Here is a 23,753-nt window from a genome sequence, read left to right as displayed (position 1 = left end):
TCTTTTCTGAAATTATGTCCAATGGACATTACAGAAAAAAATTCTGGCTCTGAATCCTTGTCAGAAGGGTTTAGTAGCTATTATTTATAATATGATCATGAAAATACAGCCAGGAGTATCAGAAACAATTAAGAAGGAATGGGAAAAAGAACTTCATAGTCTTATACCCACAGGGCAGTGGGAGAACATTTTACAATTAATCAATTCTTCTTTTATTTGTGCTAAACATGCCTAATACAATTTCAGGTTGTTCATAGGGCTCACATGTCCAAGGATAAACTCGCTCGATTTTATTCTTATGTTAATCCAGCCTGTCACAGATGTCATTCTGAAGTCGCTTTATTGACCCACATGTTCTGGTCTTGCCCCTGTTTGCAAAATTATTGGAAAGATATTTTTGGTATTATTTCAACAGTTCTGAATATCAAATTTGCAACCACATCCTATTACTGCAATTTTCGGTTTACCAATGGTGGATAATAGTCGTTTATCACCTCCCCCCCAGCCCGGCAGATGATTGCATTTGTTACATTAATGGCTAGAAGTTCTATCCTATTGAATTGGAAAGAAATTAATCCTCCAACTATATTTCAGTGGTTTTCTCAAACTATTTCTTGTTCAAGTTTAGAAAAAAATTACAAGTGTTGTCTTTGACCCTTCAGTTAAATATGAAGAAACTTGGAGACCATTTATTCAACATTTTCATATAAACTAAACTGACTTTTCCTGAACCTGACTTTTATTGTCCTTAATTATTTGGGTGGAGGTGCGGAGTTATTGACGCTACTGTGTATAATCGATATAATGCAATGGCCCATGTCGGTTAGGATTCTTTTTCATTTTTTTCCTCTTTTTTTGTAACCACTATGAGTTTGGGAGGTTATTATCATCTATTTCTATTTATACCTTAACCTATTAATTACGTACTCTCAAGCTCTTTGTATTCGTGTTTCATTTATGTTTGTTTAAACTCAAAAAAAAGATTTAAAAATAAAGGACTATTCTGAGGAAAGGGTGGAATAGGCGCAACGGGCCGAATGGCCAGACATGCTCCTGTTCGTTATTTTCTAAAGCACGAGTTTACCTTTGCCCCTTGTTCTCCCTTGGTTTTCAGCCGTTCGGATTGCACAGGGGAGCGGTGAGAGCTCCGGAGATCCACCGGCAGCCGCTGCGGGGCAGCTCCCGTCTCCCAGCAGGACGGGACAGGTCTGGGAGACAACTCCAGACAACAGGCCCCGATCCTCGACGGGGAGAGGCCGTGCGCCCTCCGTGCAGCTGAAACATCTCACGGAATCTCCGCCGGTCGCTTCAGCTCTGCCTTCGAAAGGATTCACGACCCGCCGGTGGTGCAGCCGAAACCCGAGGCGCAGCTCCCGGTCTCCGGCCCACTCGGTCCCGGTCCAAACAGCGTCCCGCCCACTGACACCCCTCAGCCAATGAGAGCATCCCTCTACCAGCGGTGATCGCTGATTGGCTGTGTATGTGTGAGAACGGGCTGCTGCTGGGAGCTGGAGATGTCAGTCACAGTTTGTCCCCAGAATTAAAGGAAAATCCCCGAAACTCAAATTTCAAAGTAAATTTTATTATCAGAGTACAGATAAATCACCACATTCAACCCCGAGAAGCATTTTCCTGCGGACGTACTTAGAAAAAGTATAGAATAGTAACCATAACAGAAGCAGGCAGTGAAAGATCAGCCAGAGTGCTGAAGGTAACAAACTGTGCAAAAACAGAGAAACACCGATAAAATAACGAGAGCATGAAATAACCGCAGCGGCTGCTGATGGATCTCCGGAGCTCTCACCGCTCCCCTGTGCAATCCGACAGGCGGAAGGCCAAGGGAGAACAAGGCGCAAAGGTAAATTCGTGATTTAGAAAATAAGAAACAGGAGCAGGCGTTGCCACTCGGCCCGTTGCACTGTTCTGCCCCTCACTCAGAACATGTTGAACTTTGACCTCAGCGCCACTTTCCTGAAACGTTCCCAACATCGCCGAGCTCCTAAATATGTCCGTTTACTTTAGGAAACTTGTGGAGAAAACTCCAAATATTCACTGCACTGTGTTGGGGAAATTTCTCCTCATCTCAGTCCTGCTGAGGTGGCCTCGGATTTTGAGTCTGCGATCCCTGGTTCCACTGCCCAGCCAGGAAAAACATCATTCCTGCCCCTACCCTGTAAATACCCCATGAGACTGTGTCTGTCTCAGTCGGGAAGCTTCTCCATGTGAACCTTGTGTTAATGAAATTGGTGACAGTTCTTTCAGACCAGCAGCTTTGACCACAAGAACACCAGACAGTGGTCAGCACGGAATGTCCTGCAGTTACTGCAGGAGAAGGACTGGATGGACACAGTGGAGTGGTTCCCTGAGCAGACAGTCCAGACCATCTGGCAGAATGCCTCATCACCAGATCTCTCCAACGGGCAACACGATTACTGCTGTCCTGATGAAGGGTCTCGGCCCGAAACGTCGACAGTGCTTCTCCCTACAGATGCTGCCTGGCCTGCTGTGTTCCACCAGCATTGTGTGTGTTGTGTGATTCCCCGAGTCTGCAGCGCGCGTAGTGGACAATCCCGGTACTGCAGGGGATCAGCAGCTCCCCGAAAGTGAAAGCATTCTGAATCAGGAAGTGCCGGAGTTAACATGGCTTCGAAAGGAGAGACCGAGAGTTTGAGCGAGGAGGTAATTTGCCCCGTCTGCCTGGATTTCTTCACCGATCCGGTTATACTGGAGTGTGGACACAACTTCTGTCGCTCTTGTATCACACGGTATTGGGAAAGGGAGCAGAGAAACTCCTGCCCGGAATGTAGAGAGGAGTTTGCTGACCGCACCCTCAGGGTGAATCGGGCCTTAGCAAATCTGACACAAAAAGTTCGGAATCTAAGCCTGAATCCGAAAGGGAAGGAAAGTAAACGTCACTGCGAGGAACATGAGGAAGAATTGAAGCTGTTTTGTGAAACGGACAAGACACTGATCTGTCTGATCTGTAGAGACGCGCAGGAGCACAGAGAGCACCGCTTCAGGCCGATTAAAGAAGCTGTTAAAATCTACAAGGTAAAAACTAACGTTAACTTAACATATTTCCTTTGTCCTTTGCTACACCTGACTCCTAACCTCCTCCCTCGTCACCATTCAGGGCCGCAAACAGCCCAGTTCCATGGTCGATTGTCCTCTCGTATTAGATTCCTACTTCTCCAGCCCTTTACCTCTTCCACCTGTCCCCTCCCAGTTTCTCACTTCATCACCCTCCCCCACGTCCCCCTCACGCTATCTCACCCGTCACCTGTCAGCTGGTTCTCATCCCCAACCATTTTATTCTGGCTCCTGTCACATTCCTTCCCAGTCCTAATGAAGGGTCTCATCCCGAAACACCGACTGTTTATTTCCCCTGAATAGATGATGCCTGACTCACTGAGTTCCTCCGGCATTTTGTGTGATAATCGGGTTTGATCACCTGTTTATTTTGATGCATCTTTGTTTCTATTTCCTTCACTCTCTGACTTCCAGGATCAGCTAAAATCTTCCTTAGACTCTCTCACAAAAAAGGAATCAGACTTCCAGGAAAAGGAGCAGCAACAGAAAGAGAAGATTTCCGGAGTTCAGGTGAGGCTTCCTGAGCGGAATTTCTGATTTTACTGTCGAGTTTTGCTCCCTTTAATGCAGAATAGCCGAGTGTCGCAGCTCCAGTGACCTGGGTTCGATCCTGACCTCTGCTGCTGTCTGTGTGGAGTTTTCATGCTCCCCCTGTGACCACGAAAGATTCCGACACGTCCCAAGGACATGCCGAATGAATGGCTAATTACCGTTAACCCTGTGAAGGTGGGGAGGGTGTGTGTGAATCAGATGGGAGTTTATGGGTCAATAAGTGAGAGTAGGTTTCAGGAAAACGTGAGGGAATGGTGTTGACGGGAATGCTCTCAGAATTAGCATAGACTCTAATAGACCGAACTTAACGACAAAAGGAAACAGAGCACAGCAATGCAGTATATTAATCTTCACCTTTCCTTCGACAGGAACAGTCACACAGCCTTCAGTGCCACATCACATCCCAGTTTGCTGAACTGCGCCAGATTATCACTGAGAAAGAGCAGAGCTTACTCAGGGATCTCAGGGAAGAAGAGAAGAGGATTCTCAACCCAATGGAGAAAAATCTTCTAGCACTTCAAGAGAATATAAGGAGTATTCAGGAGGAAATCACTAAGTTAAAGGAACAGATGGATCAGAAAGATGGTGTGATATTTCTCAAGGTGAGGGATTATATTTCAATTTGTTTCTGTCAAAGGGCACGAAATAAACAGTGGTATATTTGAAATAAACACAGCACAGCGGCCAATTCTAACAAATCAATTGCCGCTGCTGGCGACCTCACACAAGCTGTTATACCTGCATGATGCACCCTCCCATCACTCCAATAATGACATTTCAAAATGTCCACGATATGCTTTCAGTCCTTCATTAGCAAAATATAATCTTGAAGCGATGAAACTTCAGGGTAATTCATTGTAAAGTAAGCTGCAACACAGCGGTCAAGAACAGAATGACATCCACCCGTCCCCAGCTCAAAACTGTGCAGAACAAAGTACAGATACGGAACTTTTTCCCTTCGCTTTTACCACGTCCCCACTCACGTGACGAGTTACCATAATAAACACGTAACACAGAATACAATGCAGACAGAAAACAGACGTGTTGCTCCTATACACAGCATTTACAAATGGCAGTAAACTGTTTCTCACCAGACCATTGATGTAACTATTCAGGGTTGTTGTTGTCCCATAATAATATTATTAAGGGATTGGACACGCTGGAGGCAGGAAGCATGTTCCCGCTGATGGGTGAGTCCAGAACTAGAGGCCACAGTTTAAGAATAAGGGGTAACCCATTTAGAACAGTGATGCAGAAAAACTTTTTCACGCAGAGAGTGGTGGATACGTGGAATACTCTGCCCCAGAAGGCAGTGGAGGCCAAGTCTCTGGATGCTTTCAAGAGAGAGTTAGATAGAGCTCTTATAGATAGCGGGGTCAAGGGATATGGGGAGAGGGCAGGTACGAGGTACTGATTGTGTATGATCAGCCATGATCACAGTGAATGGCCGTGCTGGCTAGAAGGGCCGAATGGCCTACTGCTGCACCTATTGTCTATTGTCCCAAAACTAGACTTCCACAACTTCTGTACATCCCAGGACAGAATGCAAATCTCTCTGAAATTATTTACTCCGATCATAACACAGAGCTGCTGACTGTTTCCTTAAATACCGCATTAAATATCCTCCAAAACTCCCATTAACACCCGGTTCCAGTCACAGGCTGTGAGTGTGTCTGATGCAGTGGGTGTGAGGGTCTCTCTGTCAATCAGTGAGAACAAAGAATTTGACCCACACATCAGACTTATCTCCTGTATCCGGTTTCCGTCAGATTATGGAAACTTTCACTGTCTCTTTATTTTTTGGATACATTTCACATGGGATTATATCCCATTCTCTATCATAAACAGGCCATTAGGTCCATCTTCTATCAGTATCCCTGCTTCACAAGCCCCCTGCCACCTACTCACCGCACCCAGCAACAGTGCCCCGAACTCCCTAGTCCCTCAACTGTTTATCCAGCCTCCCCATTACAGTCAGTCTCTGCTGTTCCATTTCATCCACTCCTGTGACAGCGAGTTTCACATCCTCCTCACTAAATTTCTTGTGGAATTTGTTAAAATCCATCTGGAATTACATCTCCCCACGAGTCTCCCCATAAATAGAGGTACTTCCTCCACCTGCACACAATCACATACATCACTGATCTTAAATTCCTCCATCCTATCACACTGACGTCATATCCAGATAATAATGCACAGCCTGTCCTGTCCTCCCTGTAAGTTTCTTCCTCTCAGTAATGGTCTGACATTCATAAACTTTCCCTGTCATTTACCCCATGGTTCTGTATTGTCCGTGTGTCTGAGTGATTGTGGGAGTGGGAATTTTCAACACCTTGTAATGATTTGGATGAAATTCAGGATGTGGACAGTAAGACCAAGTCTAATCAGATTTGTGTTTTATTTATTTCAGGAGGAAGCTCGTCGGAACAGAAGGTAGGACAGGCTCTTTACTGAAACCCTGAATGGATTTGAAAATAGTTCAGAATAGCAATTTATAACCAGCAGTTTAATATTTACAGGATTAATGACGATGTCCAGGAATTGTCAGTGACAGATGAGACCCTACCGGTTGAAAAATTCGATCACCTCTATTTGTTGAACACAGTGCTGAGAGAAATGCTTGATGCTATTAATCGAGGTAAAACTTACAAAGATTCATTTCTCCTTGTTTATGAAGATCAATTTACTTCCAATTTGAGGCAAAGATTGTCTATAATACTGGGGTGCAGGGGAACTGAAGTTTATTCCACATCAACCCCACTGACTGGGAGGCATCACTGTCACATGGTCAGCTGGAGATGTCAGACCCCTGGACACAGCAGCACAGGGTCACAATACAACCAATACACGGGACTGGCAGATGAACCACTGTGTTCCAATCCCAGGCGAATGCACTAACACACCAGTACATAAGTTTGGATCTAACCAGAGGAACTGGGAATTTAATACTGACAATAATATTGTAGGGAATAAAAATGAGTATCAGTGTGGTGACCGGGATTGTCAGGAAAATACACAAGTCCTTCATGTGCCCTGTGAGTGCAGACCCTGACTGACACAGGTCTTCCCCCTTCCGGATCAGCAACTCTCACTGTTGTTAGAGGCCGAAGAGGGGAGTGGTCGTGATCGGGGACTGAATCACCAGGGGAACAGACAGGAGAATCTATTGATGTGAACGGGACACCCGAATGGTATGTTGCCTCCTGGGTGCCAGGGTCAGGGATGCCTCGAATCGTGTCCGCAGCATTTTAGAGAGGGAGGCCAAAGAGCCAGATATCTTGGTAAATTTATGACAATGACATTGGAAGTAAAAGCAAAGAGGTCCTGAAAATAGAATTTGGAGAGCTTGGTAGAAAGCTCAGAAGCAGTACCCCCAGTGTTGTAATTTCTGGATTGCTGCCTGTGCCACGTACTGGTGAGGGTAGAAACAGGATAATCTGACAGATAAACATGGCTGAGAAGATGGTGCTGGGGACAGGGATTCAGGTTCTTGGATCATCGGGATCTGTTCTGGTGGAGGAACGAACTGCTCAAAAGGGATAGGTCGCACCTCGACCCGAGGGAGAACAATATTCTCACAGAGAGGTTTGATAGAGCTGTTGGGGAGGGTCTGAACTAATTTGTTGGGGGGGAGGTCGGGAACTGGAGTGAAGGGATAGGACTGATGGTAAAATGCAAAGATAGCGTGCAGTCAGACTGTCAGATATGGCGGACAGATGCGAGGACAAAATGTCAGCCAGCAGGGTGAGTGTCAGTGCATTAGAGATGCAGATTTAAAAAGGGTAGCAGATACAGTACACAAAGTGTTATATCTCAATGCATGGAGTATGAGAAATAAGGTGGATGATCTTGTTGCACTATTACCGATTGTCAGGTGTGATATTGTGGCCATTACAGAATCATGGTTGTAGTTGGGATCTGAATGTCCAAGGTTACACAATGTATCGGTGGTGTAGGAAGGTCGGGTGAGGGGGTGGTGTGGCTCTGCTGGCAAATCAGCAGCTAGATGTGACATAGAATTGGAAGATGTTGAATCCTTGTGGGTTGAGGTAAGGAACTGCAAAAGTAAAAATGACACTGACACCAGTCATATACAGGCCTCCCAACAGTCAGTGGGTTGAGGCCCACAGATTACAACTGGAAATAGAAAAAGCTGATGAAAAGGACAATGTTATGATAATCATGGGAGATTTCAACATGCAGGTCAATTGGGGAAATCAGGTTGGTAAAGGATTTCAAGAGAGTGAGTTTGTTGAATGCAATGTGATGGCTTTCTAGAGCAGTTTGTCGTTGAGCCTACTCGGGGAACAGCTCTACTGGATTGGGTGTTATGTATTGAACCAGAGGTGAGTAGTTAAAAGAAACCTTAGGAGGCAGAGCTCACAACATGACTGAGTTCAACTTGAAATCTGATAAGGAGACAGTAAAGTCTGACTTTGTAGTATTTCAGAGGAGTAAAAGAAATTACAGTGGTCTGAGAGAGGAGTTGGCCAAAGCAAATTGGAAAGAGATGCTGCCAGGGATGAGAGCAGAGCAGAAATGGTGTCAGTTTCTGGGAAAATGAGGATAGATGTACTCCAAAAATAAATAAATACTCAAATGGCGAAATAGTACAACCATGGCTGACAAGTTAATGTAAAGGCAAAGGAGAGGGCATACAACTAAACAAAAATTATTCGGAAGAGAGAGGATTGGGAAGCTTTTAAATATCTACAGAGAGGAACTAAAAGGTGGGAAAAAATAAACAAGAAATTGATTTGAATTGAACTGGCCTGGTTGAAGAAGCTGTCCCGGAGCCTGTTGCTCCCGGCTTTTATGCTGCGGTACCGTATCCCGGATGGCAGCAACTGGTACAGTTTGTGGTTGGAGTGACTCTGGTATCCAATGATCCTTCTGGCCCTTTTTACACACCTATCTTTGGAAAACAAGATAGCAAACAATATCAAATTATTTTTCAAGTATTGTAAAAAAAATAAAACAGAGATGAGAGTGGATATAGGACAGCTAGAAAATGAGGCTGGATGCATAATAACAGAGGATAAAGAGATGGCAGATAAGCCAAATATTTTGAACCAGTATTCACCGTGGAAGACACCAGCACTGTGCCCGGTGTTGAAGAGTGCGAGGGAAGAGAAGTGAGTGCAGTTACTGTTACAAGGGACAAGCTGCTCAAAAAGCTGAAAGCCCCAAAGATACATAAGTCACCCAGACCAGATGAACTGCACCCCAGTGTTCTGAAAGAGGTCGCAGTAGAAATTATGGAGGCATTCCAAATGATCTTTCAAAATCACTGGACCCTGGCATGGTGCCAGAGGACTGGAAAATGGCAAATGTCACTTGACTCTTTAAGTAAGGAGGAAGGCAGCAGAAAGGAAATTATTGACCAGTTTGCCTCACCTCTGTGGTTGGGAAGAAATTGGAGTCAGTTGTTAAGTATGAGGCTATGGAATACTTGGTGACACTGGACAAGATAGGACAAGTCAGCATGGCTTCGTTAGGGAATATTCTGCCTGACAAACCTGTTGGGATTCTTTGAGGAGATTACAAGCAGGATCGATAAAGGGGATGCAGTGGATGTTGTATACTTGGAATCTCGGAAGGCCTTTGACAAAGTGCCACGCATGAAGGTGGTAACCAGGTTAAGAGGCCATGGTATTACAGAAAAGTTACAGGCATGGTTAGAACATTGGCTGATTGGTAGGAAACAGCGAATGGGAGTAAACGGAACCTTTCCTGGTTGGCTGCCAGTGACTCGTGTTCCTCAGGGACACAGGTGTTAGGACACCTTCATTTTATGCTGTATATCAAGATTTAGCTGATGGAATAGACAATAAGATATAGGAGCAGAAATAGGCCATTCGGCCCATTGAGTTTGCTCCAATATTCAGTCATGGGAAGACCCAATTCTTCCGGACATCCCCACTCCCCTGCTTTCACCCCATACCATTTGATGCCCTGGCTAAATGAGAACCGGTACATCTCTGCCTTAAATATGCCTTGGCCTCCACAGCCACATGTCGCAACAAATTCCACAGATTCTCCACACACACTGACTAAAGTAATTTCTCCGCATCTCAGTTCTAAAAGGACGTCCTTCAATCATGAAGTCATACCCTCTTGTCCTAGAGTAAATGGCTTTGTTTCCAGGCTTTGCAGATGATACGAAGATTGGCGGAGGGGCCGGTAGTGTTGAGGAAACAGTTAGGCTGGACAAGGACTTGGATGAGGAGAATGGGAAAGAAATTGGCAAATTATATACAATGTTGGAAAATACATGGTCCTGCACTTTGGTCGTAGAAATAATGTGCAGATTTTTTTTTCAAATGGGGAGAAAATCAAAAAATCTGAGCCGAAATTGGATTCAGCAGTCATTCTGCAGAACTCCCTAAAGGTTAACTTGAAGGTAGAGTCACTGGTGAGGAAGGCAAATCCAATGTTAGCATTGAATTCAATCGGTTTAAATAGCATTCATTTCAAGAGCAGGGATGTGATGCTGAGGATTTATAAGGCACTGGTGAAGACTCACCTTGAGTATTGTGAACAATTTTGTGCTCCTCGTCTAAGAAAAGATGTGCTGGCATTGCAGAAGGTTCATTTCATAAGGATGATTCCAGGAATGAAAGGGTTATCATACGAGGAACGTTTGATAGCTCTGTGTCTGCACTCGCTGGAATTTAGAAAGATGAGGGGGAATCTCATTGAAACCTTTCAAATGTTGAAATTCCTAGAAACCTTTCGAATGTTGAAAGTCTCAGACAGAGTAGATGTGGAAGGGATGTTTCCCATGGTGGTGGAGTTTAGGACAAGAGGGCACAGCCTCAAGACAGAGGGGGAATCTATTTAAAACATGCGGAGAAATTTGTGCCAGCAGCTAGTGAATTTGTGGAACCTGTTGGGTGTATTTAAGGCAGAGCTTGATAGGTTCTAGATTGGACACAGCATCAAAGGTTACGGGGAGAAGACCAAGTAGTGGGGCTGAGGAGGGAAAAAAAGGATCATCAATTATTGAATGGCGGAGCAGACTCGATAGGAAAATGGCCTAATTCTGCTCCTATGTTTTATGGTGATCAGACCACTTCATTGAAGCATTGTGAGAATCAGCTCGGACACACCAACAAGCATTGACATGAGTCAAGATTTCATCTCGGGAGAAGCACACACAGCATAACCGGCCTGGCAAAGCTCCCTCACACACATACACAGGAAGGACTGGCAGATTGTAGTCAGAGCCTCAGCAATGTACATTGTTATTTCCCTCAGTAACCTGGAAACCAGTCTCTTCAGAGACAGTAATTTATTCATTTAAACAACTCAATCACGTGTGACACATTGTCAACACACACCAGACATGTGATGACACACTGTAACATACAAATTCTTCAATGTGCACACTATCCTTCAATGTGTATACACACCACACGGATATTTACCACAATCAACACACACACACACACACACACACACACACACACACACACACACACACACACACACACACACACACACACACACACACACACACACACACACACAGATATACTATTAGAGTGTGACACACGGCCACAGTTATAGGCACAAATTCCCATTTAGGATTGAAATCTGCCGTCCTTACCCAGTCTGTCTGTTCTGTGTCACTGAGCTGCCCTCTGACGTGACGTCACATCAGCACTTCACAGACAGACTCCAGGGTGAGATTCCTCAGGAGGATGATCTGGGAGGGTTTGATGGATGTTGAACTCACGGCCCACTTCATCAATCTGCAAGACTAAGATGTCTTCTTGAGCATGGCCCATTTGTGTGTTTGCCCCCCCCCCATCCCTCTAACCATTCCCCATCTGTGTATTTATTTTAAAATATGTTATTTTTTACCTGTTTCTACAGCGTCTGAGGGCAAATTCCGTTCAACAACCTCCCTCTCTCTGAGAATGTTACCCGATTTCCCATCTCACTTTCCATCTGAGGCCTCTGGTTCTGTACTCCCATTTCTTGGAAAAAGAACGTTATTTAAGCTCCTTAGAATTATTTACCTTGATAAGGGGTCACACCTGAACATCCTACACTACAGCTGAATAGCCCAAGCTTACCCACTCTCTGATTTTAACCCAAGCCCCCAGTCCTGGTAACATCCTCCTGAAGCCTCCTGTCCAGTGTAATGACATCCTCCCCATATTCGGGAACCGGAAAAGCAGACAATACTCCAAGTGTGGTCTGTCATCGACATCAAAGGCCTTGCTTAAGTTCATGTGGACAGTGTGGAATAGGCTGATGAATACAGGACTGAAGGTGTTTTTTAGATTGGGACAAGAAGGGCGGCGTGGGAGCTAAATTCTGAAGGAAGACAGTGTAAAAAAAAACTTTGTGTACAAGAACGGCGAGACTGCGCAGGACAGCGCGGAGAGTTTAAAAAGATGACCACCCTATACAGCGGGCAGCGGAGTGGGTGGCAGCAGAGTGTAGGGCTTTGGCTCAACGGGCTTAGGCGGTAACGGGAAGAGCTGAGAGCGAGGAACCGACTCTTTTTCTCCCCTTGGCAAATCGGCCTGGACGGACGGGGGAACAGCAGGGCACATTAGTTAACCGTTTAAAAAGTCCGTGTGCTTGGTGAAGTAAGTGGGTGAGTAGACCCATCTTTCTTTGTGTCATTCCTGTAGAATTAGGTAGCATGTCTGCAGGGTCTGTGCTTTGTTCAGGGTGTCAGATGTGGGAATCCTGGGAGACCTCCAGCCTCCCTGATAGCCACATCTGCACCAGGTGAACCGAGATTCAGCTCCTCGGAGACCGTGTTAGGGATCTGGAGCTGCAGCTTGATGACCTACTGCTTATTAGAGAAAATGAAGAGGTGATAGACAGGAGCTACAGGGCGGTAGTTATCCCTAGGCTACAGGGGTCAGAAAACTGGGTGACTGTCAGGAGAGGGAAGGGAAATGCCCAGATAGTGGAGAGCACCCCTGTGGCTGCCCCCCTCAGCAACAAGTATATCGTTTTGGACGCTGTTGAGGGGGATGACCTGACAGGGGACGGCTACGGTGACCGGGTCTCTGGCACTGAGCCTGGCGCTGTTGTGCAGGAGGGAAGGAGGGAGAAGAGGAATGCGGTAGTCATAGGGGATTCCATAGTCAGTGGAACAGACAGGAGATTCTGTGCGCCTGGCAGAGATACCCACATGGTGTGCTGCCTCCCAGGTGCCAGGGTACAGGATGTCTCGGATCGGGTCCAGAATATCCTGAAGGGAGAGGGCGAGCAGCCAGCTGTCTTGGTACATGTTGGTACCAATGACATAGAGAGGAAAAGGGAGGAGGTCCTGAAGAGAGATTTCCGGGAGTTAGGAAGGAAGCAGGGAAGCAGGACCTCCAGGGTAGTAATCTCAGGATTGCCACCTGTGCCACGTGCTAGCGAGGGCAAGAATAGTAGGATCAGGCTGATGAATGTGTGGCTGAGAGACTGGTGCAGGGGGCAGGGCTTCAGATTCTTGGATCATTGGGATCTCTTCTGGGGGAAGTATTACCTGTTCAAAAAGGACGGGTTACACCTGAACCCGAAGGGGATCAATATCATCGCAGGAATGTTTAATAGAGCTGTTAGGGAGGGTTTAAACTAATTTGGCAGGAAGGTGGTAAACCGGAATGATAGAGTGGAGGAGAGGGAATCTATAAATCTAAGATAGTGAGCAGTAAAGATGTCAGGAAGGACAGGCAGGTGATGGGGCAAATTTGCAGCCACTGGGATGAGTTGCAGTGCAATCAAAGCAAAACTGACCAAATACTGGACTTAAGGTGTTATACTTAAATACACACAGCATAAGGCATAAGGTGGATGATCTTGTCGTACAGCTACAGATTGGCAGGTATAATTTTGTGGCCATCACTGAAACGTGGCTAAAGGATGCATGGCTGTGAGAGCTGAACATCCAAGGATACACGGTGTATCGGAAGGATAGGCAGGTAGGCAGAGGGGGTGGCGTGGCTTTATTGGTATGAAATGATATTAAATCATTAGAAAGAGGTGACATAGGATCGGAAGTGCAGAATCTTTCTGGGCTGAGCCAAGAAATCGCCGGGGTAAAAGGACCCTGATGGCAGTTATCTACAGGCCTCCTAACAGCTGCAGTGATGTGGATTACAAATTACAACAGAAAATAGAAAAGGCTTGCCAGAAGGGCAGTGTTATGATAATTGTGGGGATTTTAACATGCGAGTGGATTGGGAAAATCAGGTCGACACTGGATCTCAAGAGAGAGAATTTGTAGAATGTCTACGAGATGGCTTTTCAGAACAGCTTGTTGTTGAGCCCACTAGGGGATCAGAGATACTGGATTGGATATTGTGTAATGACCCAGAGGAGATTAAAGAGATTGAGGTGAAGGAACCGTTAGGAGGCAGTGATCGTAACATGATTGAGTTCACTGTGAAATTTGAGAAAGAGAAGCCGAAATCCGATGTGTCGGTATTGCAGTAGAGTAAAGGAAATTACAGTGGCACGAGAGAGGAACTGGCCAAATTTGACTTGAAAGGGACATTAGGGGGAAGGACGGCCTAGCAGCAGTGGCTGGAGTTTATGTGAGGAGTGAGGAATGTGCAAGACAGATATATTCCAAAAAAGAAGAATTTTTCAAATGGAAAAAGAGAAGTCAAAGCCAAAGTAAAAGCAAAGGAGAGGGCATTCAAAGAAGCAAAAATTAGTGGGAAGACAGAGGATTGGGAAGTTTTTAAAAGCTTACAAAAGGAAACTAAGAAGGCCATTAAGAGGGAAAAGATGAACTATGAAAGGAAGCTTGCAAATTATATCAAAGAAGATACGAAAAGCTTTGTCAAGTATATAAAGAATAAAAAACGGGTGAGAGTGGATATTAGACAGATAGAAAATGATGCTGGAGAAATTGTAATGGGAGATAAGGAGATGGCTGAGGAACTGAACGAGTATTTGCATCAGTCCTCACTGAGGAAGACATCAGCAGTATACCGGACACTCAAGGGTGTCAGGGAAGAGAAGTGTGCGCAGTCACAATTACGACAGAGAAAGTACTCAGGACGCTGAATAGTCTCAGGGTAGATAAATCTCCAGGACCAGACGGAATGCACACTTGTGTTTTGAAGGAAGTAGCTGTGGAGATCGCGGAGGCATTAGCAATGATCTTTCAAAAGTCAATAGATTCTGGCATGGTTCCGGAGGAGTGGAAGATTGTACATGCCACTCTGGTATTTAAGAAAGGGGCAAGGAAGCAAAAAGTAAATTATAGACCTGTTAGATTGAGAAATGGTTGTAAAGTTTCTGGAGTCAATTGTCAAGGATGAGGTTACGGAGTACCTGGACGCATATGACAAGATAGGCCAAACTCAGCATGGTTTCCTTAAAGGAAAATCCTGCCTGACAAACCCATTGAAATTATTTGAGGAGATTACAAGTAGGCTAGACAAGGGAGATGCACTGGATGTTGTGTATTTGGATTTTCAGAAGGCTTTTGACAAGGTGCCACACATGAGGCTGCTAAACAAGATAAGAGCCCATGGAATTATGGGAAATTTACATTTGTGGATAGAGCGTTGGCTGATTGGCAGGAAACAGAGAGTGGGAATAAAGGATCCCATTCTGGTTGTCTGCCAGTTACCAGTGGTGTTCCACAGGGGTCCATGTTGGGGCCACTTCTTTTTACATTGTATATCAACGATTTGGATTATGGAATAGATGGCTTTGTGGCTAAGTTTGCTGATGATACAAAGATAGGTAGAGGGGACGGTAGTGCTGAGGAAACAGAGAGTCTGCAGAGAGACTTGGATAGATTGGGAGAATGGTCAAAGAAGTGGCAAATGAAATACAATGTTTAAAAGTGTATGGTCATGCACGTTGGTAGAAGAAATAAACGGGCTGACTATTATTGAAATGGAGAGAGAATTCAAAATTCTGAGATGCAATTGTACTTGGAAGTGCTCGTGCAGGATACCCTTAAGGTTAACCTCCAGGTTGAGTCGGTGGTGAAGAAGGTGAATGCAATATTGGCATTCATTTCTAGAGGAATAGAAAATAAGAGCAGGGATGTGATGTTGAGGCACTATAAGGAACTGGTAAGACCTCACTTGGAATACTGTGTGCAGTTTTGGGCTCCTTATTTACGAAAGGATGTTCTGACATTGGAGAGGGTTCAGAGAAGATTCACGAGAATGATTCCTGGAATAAGAGTGTTAACATGTGAGGAATGTTTGACCGCTCTTGGACTGTACTCCGTGGAGTTTAGAATGAGGGGGAACCTCACAGAAGCATTTCGGATGTTAAAAGGCATGGACAGAGTGGATGTGGCAAAGTTGTTTCCCATGGTGGGGGAGTCTAGTACGAGAGCATGACTTAAGGATTGAAGGGCGCCCATTCAGAACGGAGATGCAAAGAAATTTTTTTAGCCAGAGGGTGGGGAATCTCTGAATTTCTTGCAGCAGTGGAAGCCAAGTCATTGGGTGTATTTAAGACAGAGATTGATAGGTATGTGAGTAGACAGGTCATGGTGAGAGGGTGGGAGAGTGGGACTAAATGAGAGAATGGGAAAATGGATCAGCTCATGATAAAATAACTTCTGCTTTAAAAATCAAACACAAGAAAATCTACAGATGCTGGTAATCCAAGCTGCACAGGTCCTGATGAAGGGTCTCGCCAGATCTCTCTGACACCTGTCTGGAGAGAGTTGATGTTGGGAGGATGTGGGTGGGTCGAGAACGGTAAGCACAGCCTCCAACTATAGGGATGTCCATTTAGGAGAGATGAGGAGGAATTCCTTTATCCACAGGATAGTGAATCTGCCACAGGCAGCTTTGGAGTCCAAATAATTGAGTATATTTAAAGCAGAGTAACACACACAAATTGTTGGGTGAACAGCAGGCCGGTAAGTTTCTATGGAAACGAGTAAACAGTCTCGGGTTCAGACTGAAATAATTCCTCAATACCTGTGTTGCTTAAGGGTTCCTGCAAATTCATCCCCAGTCCTAATGAGGGGCTGTGGGGGATGGGGTTGTGGGAAAGGGGACAAAGTCATCCTCATCTGCCATCTTTGCCCCCTCCAGCTTCTCATTACGTCTACACACACAGTTCACCCACAGGGTTTCCACCCCTCCCCCTCCTGGTCCAATCTGCCATTCATCTCTCCCCCACTGGTTCCCATTGTCACCTCCTTTACTGTCTCAAACCATCACACTGCCCCCTTCACACTCACAGATGAAATTCTCTGCTTCTCCCCCCAGTCTCTGTCACCCTGGATGTGGAAACGGCGAGTCCGTGGCTCGAGGTGTCTGAGGATCGGAAGAGTGTGAGACGGACCCGGACCTGGAGAGATCTCCCTGACACCGGGAAGAGATTCACACACTGGGCTTGTGTGCTGGGATCGGAGGGATTCACATCGGGGAGACATTACTGGGAGGTGGAGGTGACGGGGAATCGGTTCTGGTGTCTGGGAGTCGCCGCAGAGTCTGTGAAGAGGAAGGGACCGGTCAGACTGAGTCCGGAGACCGGATTCTGGGTCATCGGGCGGTTTGGTGACGTGTTACAGCGGTTTGGTGACGTGTTACATCGGGATTGTGACGTCTCCGGTCGCCCCTCCCCCGGGTCCCGTCTCCCTGCCGGTCCCATCCCCGGGAGGGTGGGAGTTTATCTCAGTTACGAGTCCGGGACAGTTTCATTTTACAACGAGGAGACCAAGTCCCATCTCCACACCTTCACTGGGAATAAATTCACGGGGAAACTTTATCCTTTCTTCCGGACCTGGGGTGTGAACCAGTGGCTGAGAATCTGCTCCGGTTCCGCTCCGGGTCTGTAAACGGGTCGGGTCCCGGGACCGGCGTCAGGAGTAAAGTCCCTGTAAATATAAATGTGCGGAGAGTGCAGCTAAATACGTGGCTAAGGGGATGGTGCAGGAGGGAGGGCTTCATGTTTCTGGACAATTGGGCTTTGTTCCCGGGAAGGTGGGGCCTGTTCCGACGGGACGGTTTGCCCCTAAACTGGAGGGGGGGGGCAATAACATTCTTGCGGGTAGATTTGCCAGTGCTGCTCCGGGGAATTTAATCCAGATTTGCAGAGGGAGGGGAACCAGAGTGTCAGAGCAGATAGTGAGGTGCAGGAGGATAAGGAACATGAGAGGACTGCATGTATAAACGGAAATGAAAAAAAAGCAGATGATATACATATTCTCAGGTACATCTATTTCAATGCACGGAGTATTGTCGGTAAAACAGATGAGTTTAGGGCTTGGGTTGACACGTGGGATAACGACATTACTGCTATCAGTGAGGGGCAGAACTGGCAGCTTAATGTTCTGGTAAAATTGGAGAACGGCCAATTTTGTGGAAATGAAAAAGGATCTAGGAAGAGTGGATTGGGATAAGTTTTTTTTCTGGCAAGGATGTGTTCAGTAAGTTCACAGGCATAAGAAATTAAATAGAGATTGGGTTGGAAATGTTATAGCAACTTCATTTAATTCAAAATCGAGAGGAGTTGCAATTTCGGTTAATAAATCTTTACCAATTAAAATACAAAATGTAATAATTGATTCTGTGGGGAGATACGAGATTATACATTGTCAAATTTTTTCAGAATTATGGAATTTTATGAACATTTATGCACCAAATGAAAATGATGCAAAATTCATACAAGAAGATTTTTTGAACTTGGCTGACGCAAATGATAAAATATTAATAGGCAGAGATTTTAATTTTTGTTTAGATCCAGTTTTGGAAAGGTCAACTACAGTTGTTACAAAATTAAAAGAAATAAAACTAACTTTATCATTAATGAAAGATTTAAACCTGATTGATATATGGAGGAAAATTAATCCAAGAGAAAGAGATTATTCATTTTATTCAAATAGACATAAAGCTTAGATGGAGATTTAATACAATTTTATTAAAACGTCAAGATTTTTGTGATTTTATGAAAAAACAGATTCAATTTTTTTTGGATACAAATTTACATTCAGTTGAGGGTAAAATTGTATTATAGGAAGCGATGAAAGCATATTTAAGGGGTCAGATTATAAGTAATACATCTAAAATTAAGAAGGAAAATTGGGAAAAGATATAAAGTTAGAAAAAGAATCTCAAAGATATATGACAGAACAAAAACAAAGACAACTTGTTAATAAAAAACTACAATATAATATCGTACATATCGGACAGAAAAAGTAATTATGAGAACTAAACAGAAATATTACGAATTAGGTGAAAGATCACATAAAATTCTTGCTTGGCAGTTGAAAACAGAACAGGCTTTTAAAACAATAAATGCAATTAGAACAAGTGTAAATAAAGTTGCTGATAAACCTTTGGAAATTCATGAAACTTTATTTTTTTTTTATATACTGAACTATATCAATCAGAATCACAAAATAAGATTACTGAGATGGATAAATTTTTATCACAAATAACCCTTCCGAAATTTAATTTGGAAGAACAGAAAGGATTAGATATGCCCTTTACATTAAAAGAGGTTGAAGAAGCTGTAGGATCACTTGAGAGTAACAAATCCCCAGAAGAAGATGGTTTTCCTCCTGAATTTTATAAAAAAAATTAAAGATATATTAATTCCTCCCTCTATGGAATTAATATACCAAGTGGAAAGAATGCATAAACTCCCACAATCTTTTTTAACAACGATCATAACTGTATTGCCAAAAAAAGAGATCCTCTAAAACCAACATCATATAGGCCTATTTCTTTGTTGAATACAGATTATAAGATAATAGCAAAAATTTTATCTAATAGAATATCTAAATATTTACCAAAATTAATGCATATGGATCAAACAGATTTTATTACAATCAATGGATAATCTAACCTGGTTACTTAGTATAATTCATCTGGCACAAAAAAGAGAGGAAATGAGTGTGGCATTTGCTTTGGATGCAGAAAAAGCATTTGATAGATTGGAATGGGATTTTTTTGTTTAAGGTATTGGAAAAATATGAGCGAGGAAAATCTTTTATACAATGGATTAAAACCTTAAATACTAATCCTCAAGCTGAAGTAGTTACAAATGCTCAGATTTCAACACCATTTTGCTTAACGAGGTCAACTGGACAAGGCTGCCCGTTATCACCTGCTTTATTTGTATTGGCAAAAGAACCATTAGCTGAATTAATTAGAACAGATTCAGATATTGGCGGTTTTAGAGTTAATCAAGAAGAATATAAAATTAATTTATTTGCTGATGATGTTTTGATTTATTTTACAAACCTATTACAATCTTTGCAAAGATTATCTTTTAAATTGGAAGAATACGGGAAAGTATCAGGGTATAAATTAAATTGGAATAAAAGTGAAATTTTACCCCTTACAAAAGGAAATTATAATCAATGTCGATTAGTAACTCAATTTCGATGGTCAATAAATGGGATAAAATATTTAGGTATCAGAGTTGACAATGATGTAAAAAATTTATATAAACAAAATTATTTGCCATGATTAAAAAAAAATAAAAGAGGATCTTGATAAATGGATGATGTTACCAATAACATTAATAGGTAGAGTTAATGCTGTAAAAATGAATATATTCCATAGATTGCAATATATATTCCAAACTTTACCAATACAATTACCGCAGAAGTTTTTTCAAGAACTAAATAAATATGTAAGGAAATTTCTTTGGAAAGGAAAGATGTCAAGAATATCATTGGAAAAATTGAGATGTAAATTTGATTTAGGAGGGTTACAACTTCCAAATTTTAACAATTATGATAAAGCAATTCAACTTAGATTTATTGCATCTTTTTTTGATGAAAAAAAAACCCGGCATGGATTAGAATAAAATTAGATAAGATAGGAGAAAACATACCAGAAGATTTTACATATAAATGGGAATCCAAATTGATACGGGAAAAAAAAAGAATCTCCTATATTAAGACACTTGAATGATTTATGGAATAAGGTAAATATGGACGATAAGATAAAGAAATCTTTATTAGCAAAAATAAACTTTAATTCAAAATAGGCTTATTCCTTTTACAATGGATAATAAACTTTTACATAATTGGTTCCAAAAGGGGATTAAATATATATGTAATTGTATTGATGTCGTTTGAGCAATGAAAAAATAAATATAAAATATCAAACAACACTCTTTTCTCTTATTTTCAATTAAAGGACAATTACGAGAAAAGCTGGGTCAAACAATGTTGATGCCAAAACTTAGTGAAATAGAAATATTAATTCAAAAAGGAAAAATTTAAAAAATTACATCTTGTATGTACAATTTGATTCAAAAACAGACTGAATCTGGAATTCATAAATCAAGACAAAAATGGGAAACTGATTTGAATGTTAAAATTGTTGGAAAAAGTTGGTCAAGATTATGTTCTGATAGTATGATAAATACAATAAATGTTCAAATTAGATTAATACAATATAATTTTTACATCAATTATATATAACACCACAGAAAATAAATAGATTAAATTCAAATATGTCTGACCAATGCTTTCGATGTAATCAAGAAATTGGTACTTTTTTACATTCTACTTGGTCTTGTTTTAAAATTCAACCATTTTCGATATATCTGACTTTTATTGGAACAAAGTACTGGAGTTCAACTCCCAAATAGTCCAATATTATTTTTATTAGGAGATATTGAAGGGACAATACCGAAAATTAAATTGAATATGTATCAGAAAAAAATTATAAATATTGATTGGCAGTAGCTAAAAAAGTTATCGCAATTACTTGGAAATCTGAGTTATATTTAACTATGGATTATTGGAATAATGAAATATATAGTTGTATTCCACTTGAAAAAATTACATATAATCTAAGAAATGAATATGATATATTTTTCAAAATTTGGCTCCCATACCTACAAAAGATAGGATTAAATATATAGGTCCTTTGAAGATAAAATTATAATGTAATTGGGGAAAGTAAGAATAAATATTAAAATTATTTTGAACTCCATGGAGCATGTGGGTATCCTCCAATATCGAGGCAATCTTTTTCTTCTTTATTTCTTTCTTTAGATAAGGGTTAAGGTGGGGATGGGGAGGAGGACTAATATTATTTTTCTTTTTCTTACTAATTTTTCATTACATTTATTCTTTGTAATTTTCTAAAAATTTAATAAATAAATAAAAAGAGCATCTCAGTAATCCAACAGCCCACTCACCTTTGCTACCCTTTATGTTATTTCCTTACGTTTAACACAATTATTACGTGCCTTTTCCAGCTCAAACTGTGAATTGATTTAAAGTCAGTCCCATAATTTAATAGCTTTTATTTGAAAACTATCTACCCTCGCAAAGATTGTACTGAAGACTGCATTTGATTTTTCTTCAGCCTTGTACGCTTCACATTGAAATAGTATGTGTTTCGACGGTTTCATAATGACAAAATGTACACGACACAGAATGAAGTTTTCCAATTAGTTACAAGGCATAATTAAGCATAGTGTGGATATTTCTGTCATGTGAATATCATTCCTTCCCTTGTTTTAAGCCCTTCTTCTATAAACCCAACAGGTTTATGTATTCTGGAAAGGTGTCTGTCTTTACGTCCATTATCCTACGTCTTGCCATAAGCCCCTAATTCTTAACACTACCAACCCTTTAGCTTCTAATTTGCTAAGTGGAAGGTCTATATCCACAGCTTAACATTTAACAGCTTTTGGTGCTAAACAGTCAACATCATCATTTCCCTCAACAGTGTGATATGCAGGCCCCATAATGTGCAGACATATAAATCAAACTTTATATATGAAATACCGTTTGTCAAGTTTCCAACAGTCAATCTGACCTACTGCCAGAATGACCTGTTTAAGACTCATCAAAACTGAAATGTATTCTGAGCAAATTATAAGGACCAATTTCCTCCATCCACTGTAAGCCTAAACTGTTGGCAAAGAATTCTGCTTTCTATGCTGATAAATGGCTATAAGTCATTTCTTTATCATTACCTGCTATTCAGGCACACAAAAACAGCCACACCAACATCCCCAATTAAATTATCTTTTGATTCATCTGTAAAAATGGTTACTGTATGATAATAACTTTCATTAATATACTGATGACCAACAGACTCTCAGGCAGAACCGAATCCGATCGTGTAAAAAGTAAAATCACCTGAAGTCAATGGAAAAAACAATGTGGGGTTACAGAGAACGCTACAGTGGGACATACTGTGTCATCAAATACACCCATATTCGCAGCATGGTAAGAACCCAGCCACCCAAAACAAAAAACACTCTTCTAGTGATGTTCCCAACCGTCCTCTAGCACAACTTTAACAGGATGATCATTTCCTTGACCCGCAAATTAATCCAGTATGTTGACATCAACTTGAACCTCTGTTACTTTGAGGGCAATTGTCCCATTGCAATCAGTAAAGCCAAAGCAGGAGACAACATTACCGCACCAGAACACAATTAAAAGTCTGTAATTGTATCACATACAAACACTTTTAATTTGAAGATGAAGGTGATCCACAAGCCACACAGACATAATCATGAACAGATCAAATTAAACAAATATAATTGGTCAACAAAGATTTTCATGTTGCACCCAAGAATACCCACATAGATGTCTGAGGAGATTTAAAGCTCCTTTATATTTATCAATTATTTTACTGACAGGTGCTTCCCCATCAGCTTATTATTCATCCACATACTGAGAAATCTTACCACTGACACTTCCTCGAGACATTAATCCCATAAGTTAAAATCAAGTGCAAGTCTATTAATGCTGTTTGTAAACCACGTAATGTGTTTTAACGACTGAAAGCTTACAATCCTCATCAATCTGCCCACTGTTTGATCTATTAATTGTAAATTGCAGTTAATACCTCAAATCCATAAAGCTAAGTCATCTGTATATTGTGATTTACCCAGGGAATCCCATTTTCCCATCTCACAGAAAATATCATTAATCATAATATTAAATAATGAAGGGCTACAAATACTGCCTTGTGGGATTCCATTCTCTATCTCATAGACACAAACATGCCGACCGTTACTTGGACAGTCCATACAAAAAAAAACTCAGAAAAAAATACAATGACCCCCTTACTCCTAATTTAATCAAAAGTCCTTTCTTCCATATCATTTCCCTTTTCAGTCTCAATACTGCTATTACAACATCTTTATTTAATTGTGCTTTCCGAATA

The 23,753-nt window shown here is 42.1% G+C and overlaps 1 protein-coding gene and 1 long non-coding RNA gene across 2 annotated transcripts; one reads left to right on the top strand and one right to left on the bottom strand.

The window, feature by feature from the left end:
• Positions 1-188: 188 nt before the first annotated feature.
• Positions 189-2,401, bottom strand: LOC132385910 (uncharacterized). The gene is made up of 2 exons (XR_009509334.1): positions 1,085-2,401; positions 189-368 (listed from the first exon to the last, which is right to left on the bottom strand). It is a non-coding gene; the product is annotated as an uncharacterized LOC132385910 (long non-coding RNA).
• A 57-nt stretch (positions 2,402-2,458) lies between these two features.
• On the top strand, positions 2,459-18,643 carry LOC132385930 (zinc-binding protein A33-like). The gene is made up of 6 exons (XM_059958162.1): positions 2,459-3,051; positions 3,505-3,600; positions 4,011-4,244; positions 6,053-6,075; positions 6,162-6,280; positions 16,863-18,643. The coding sequence occupies exons 1-6, from the start codon at positions 2,641-2,643 to the stop codon at positions 17,432-17,434; spliced, it is 1,455 nt and encodes a 484-aa protein (XP_059814145.1). The 5' UTR covers positions 2,459-2,640; the 3' UTR covers positions 17,435-18,643.
• Positions 18,644-23,753: the final 5,110 nt, after the last annotated feature.

The sequence above is a fragment of the Hypanus sabinus genome, assembly GCF_030144855.1.
Source record: "Hypanus sabinus isolate sHypSab1 chromosome X2 unlocalized genomic scaffold, sHypSab1.hap1 SUPER_X2_unloc_5, whole genome shotgun sequence".
Taxonomy (NCBI): domain Eukaryota; kingdom Metazoa; phylum Chordata; class Chondrichthyes; order Myliobatiformes; family Dasyatidae; genus Hypanus; species Hypanus sabinus.
This window is presented reverse-complemented; position numbering and strand designations above follow the sequence as displayed.

What these genes read in the sequence shown, in the direction of transcription:
- LOC132385930 (XM_059958162.1), top strand. Translation starts at nt 2,641, where the DNA reads ATGGCTTCGAAAGGAGAGACCGAGAGTTTGAGCGAGGAGGTAATTTGC. An exon ending in AAGCTGTTAAAATCTACAAG is followed by an intron (nt 3,052 to 3,504) that starts GTAAAAACTAAC and finishes TCTGACTTCCAG; the next exon opens with GATCAGCTAAAATCTTCCTT. An exon ending in GCTTGATGCTATTAATCGAG is followed by an intron (nt 6,281 to 16,862) that starts GTAAAACTTACA and finishes TTCTCCCCCCAG; the next exon opens with TCTCTGTCACCCTGGATGTG.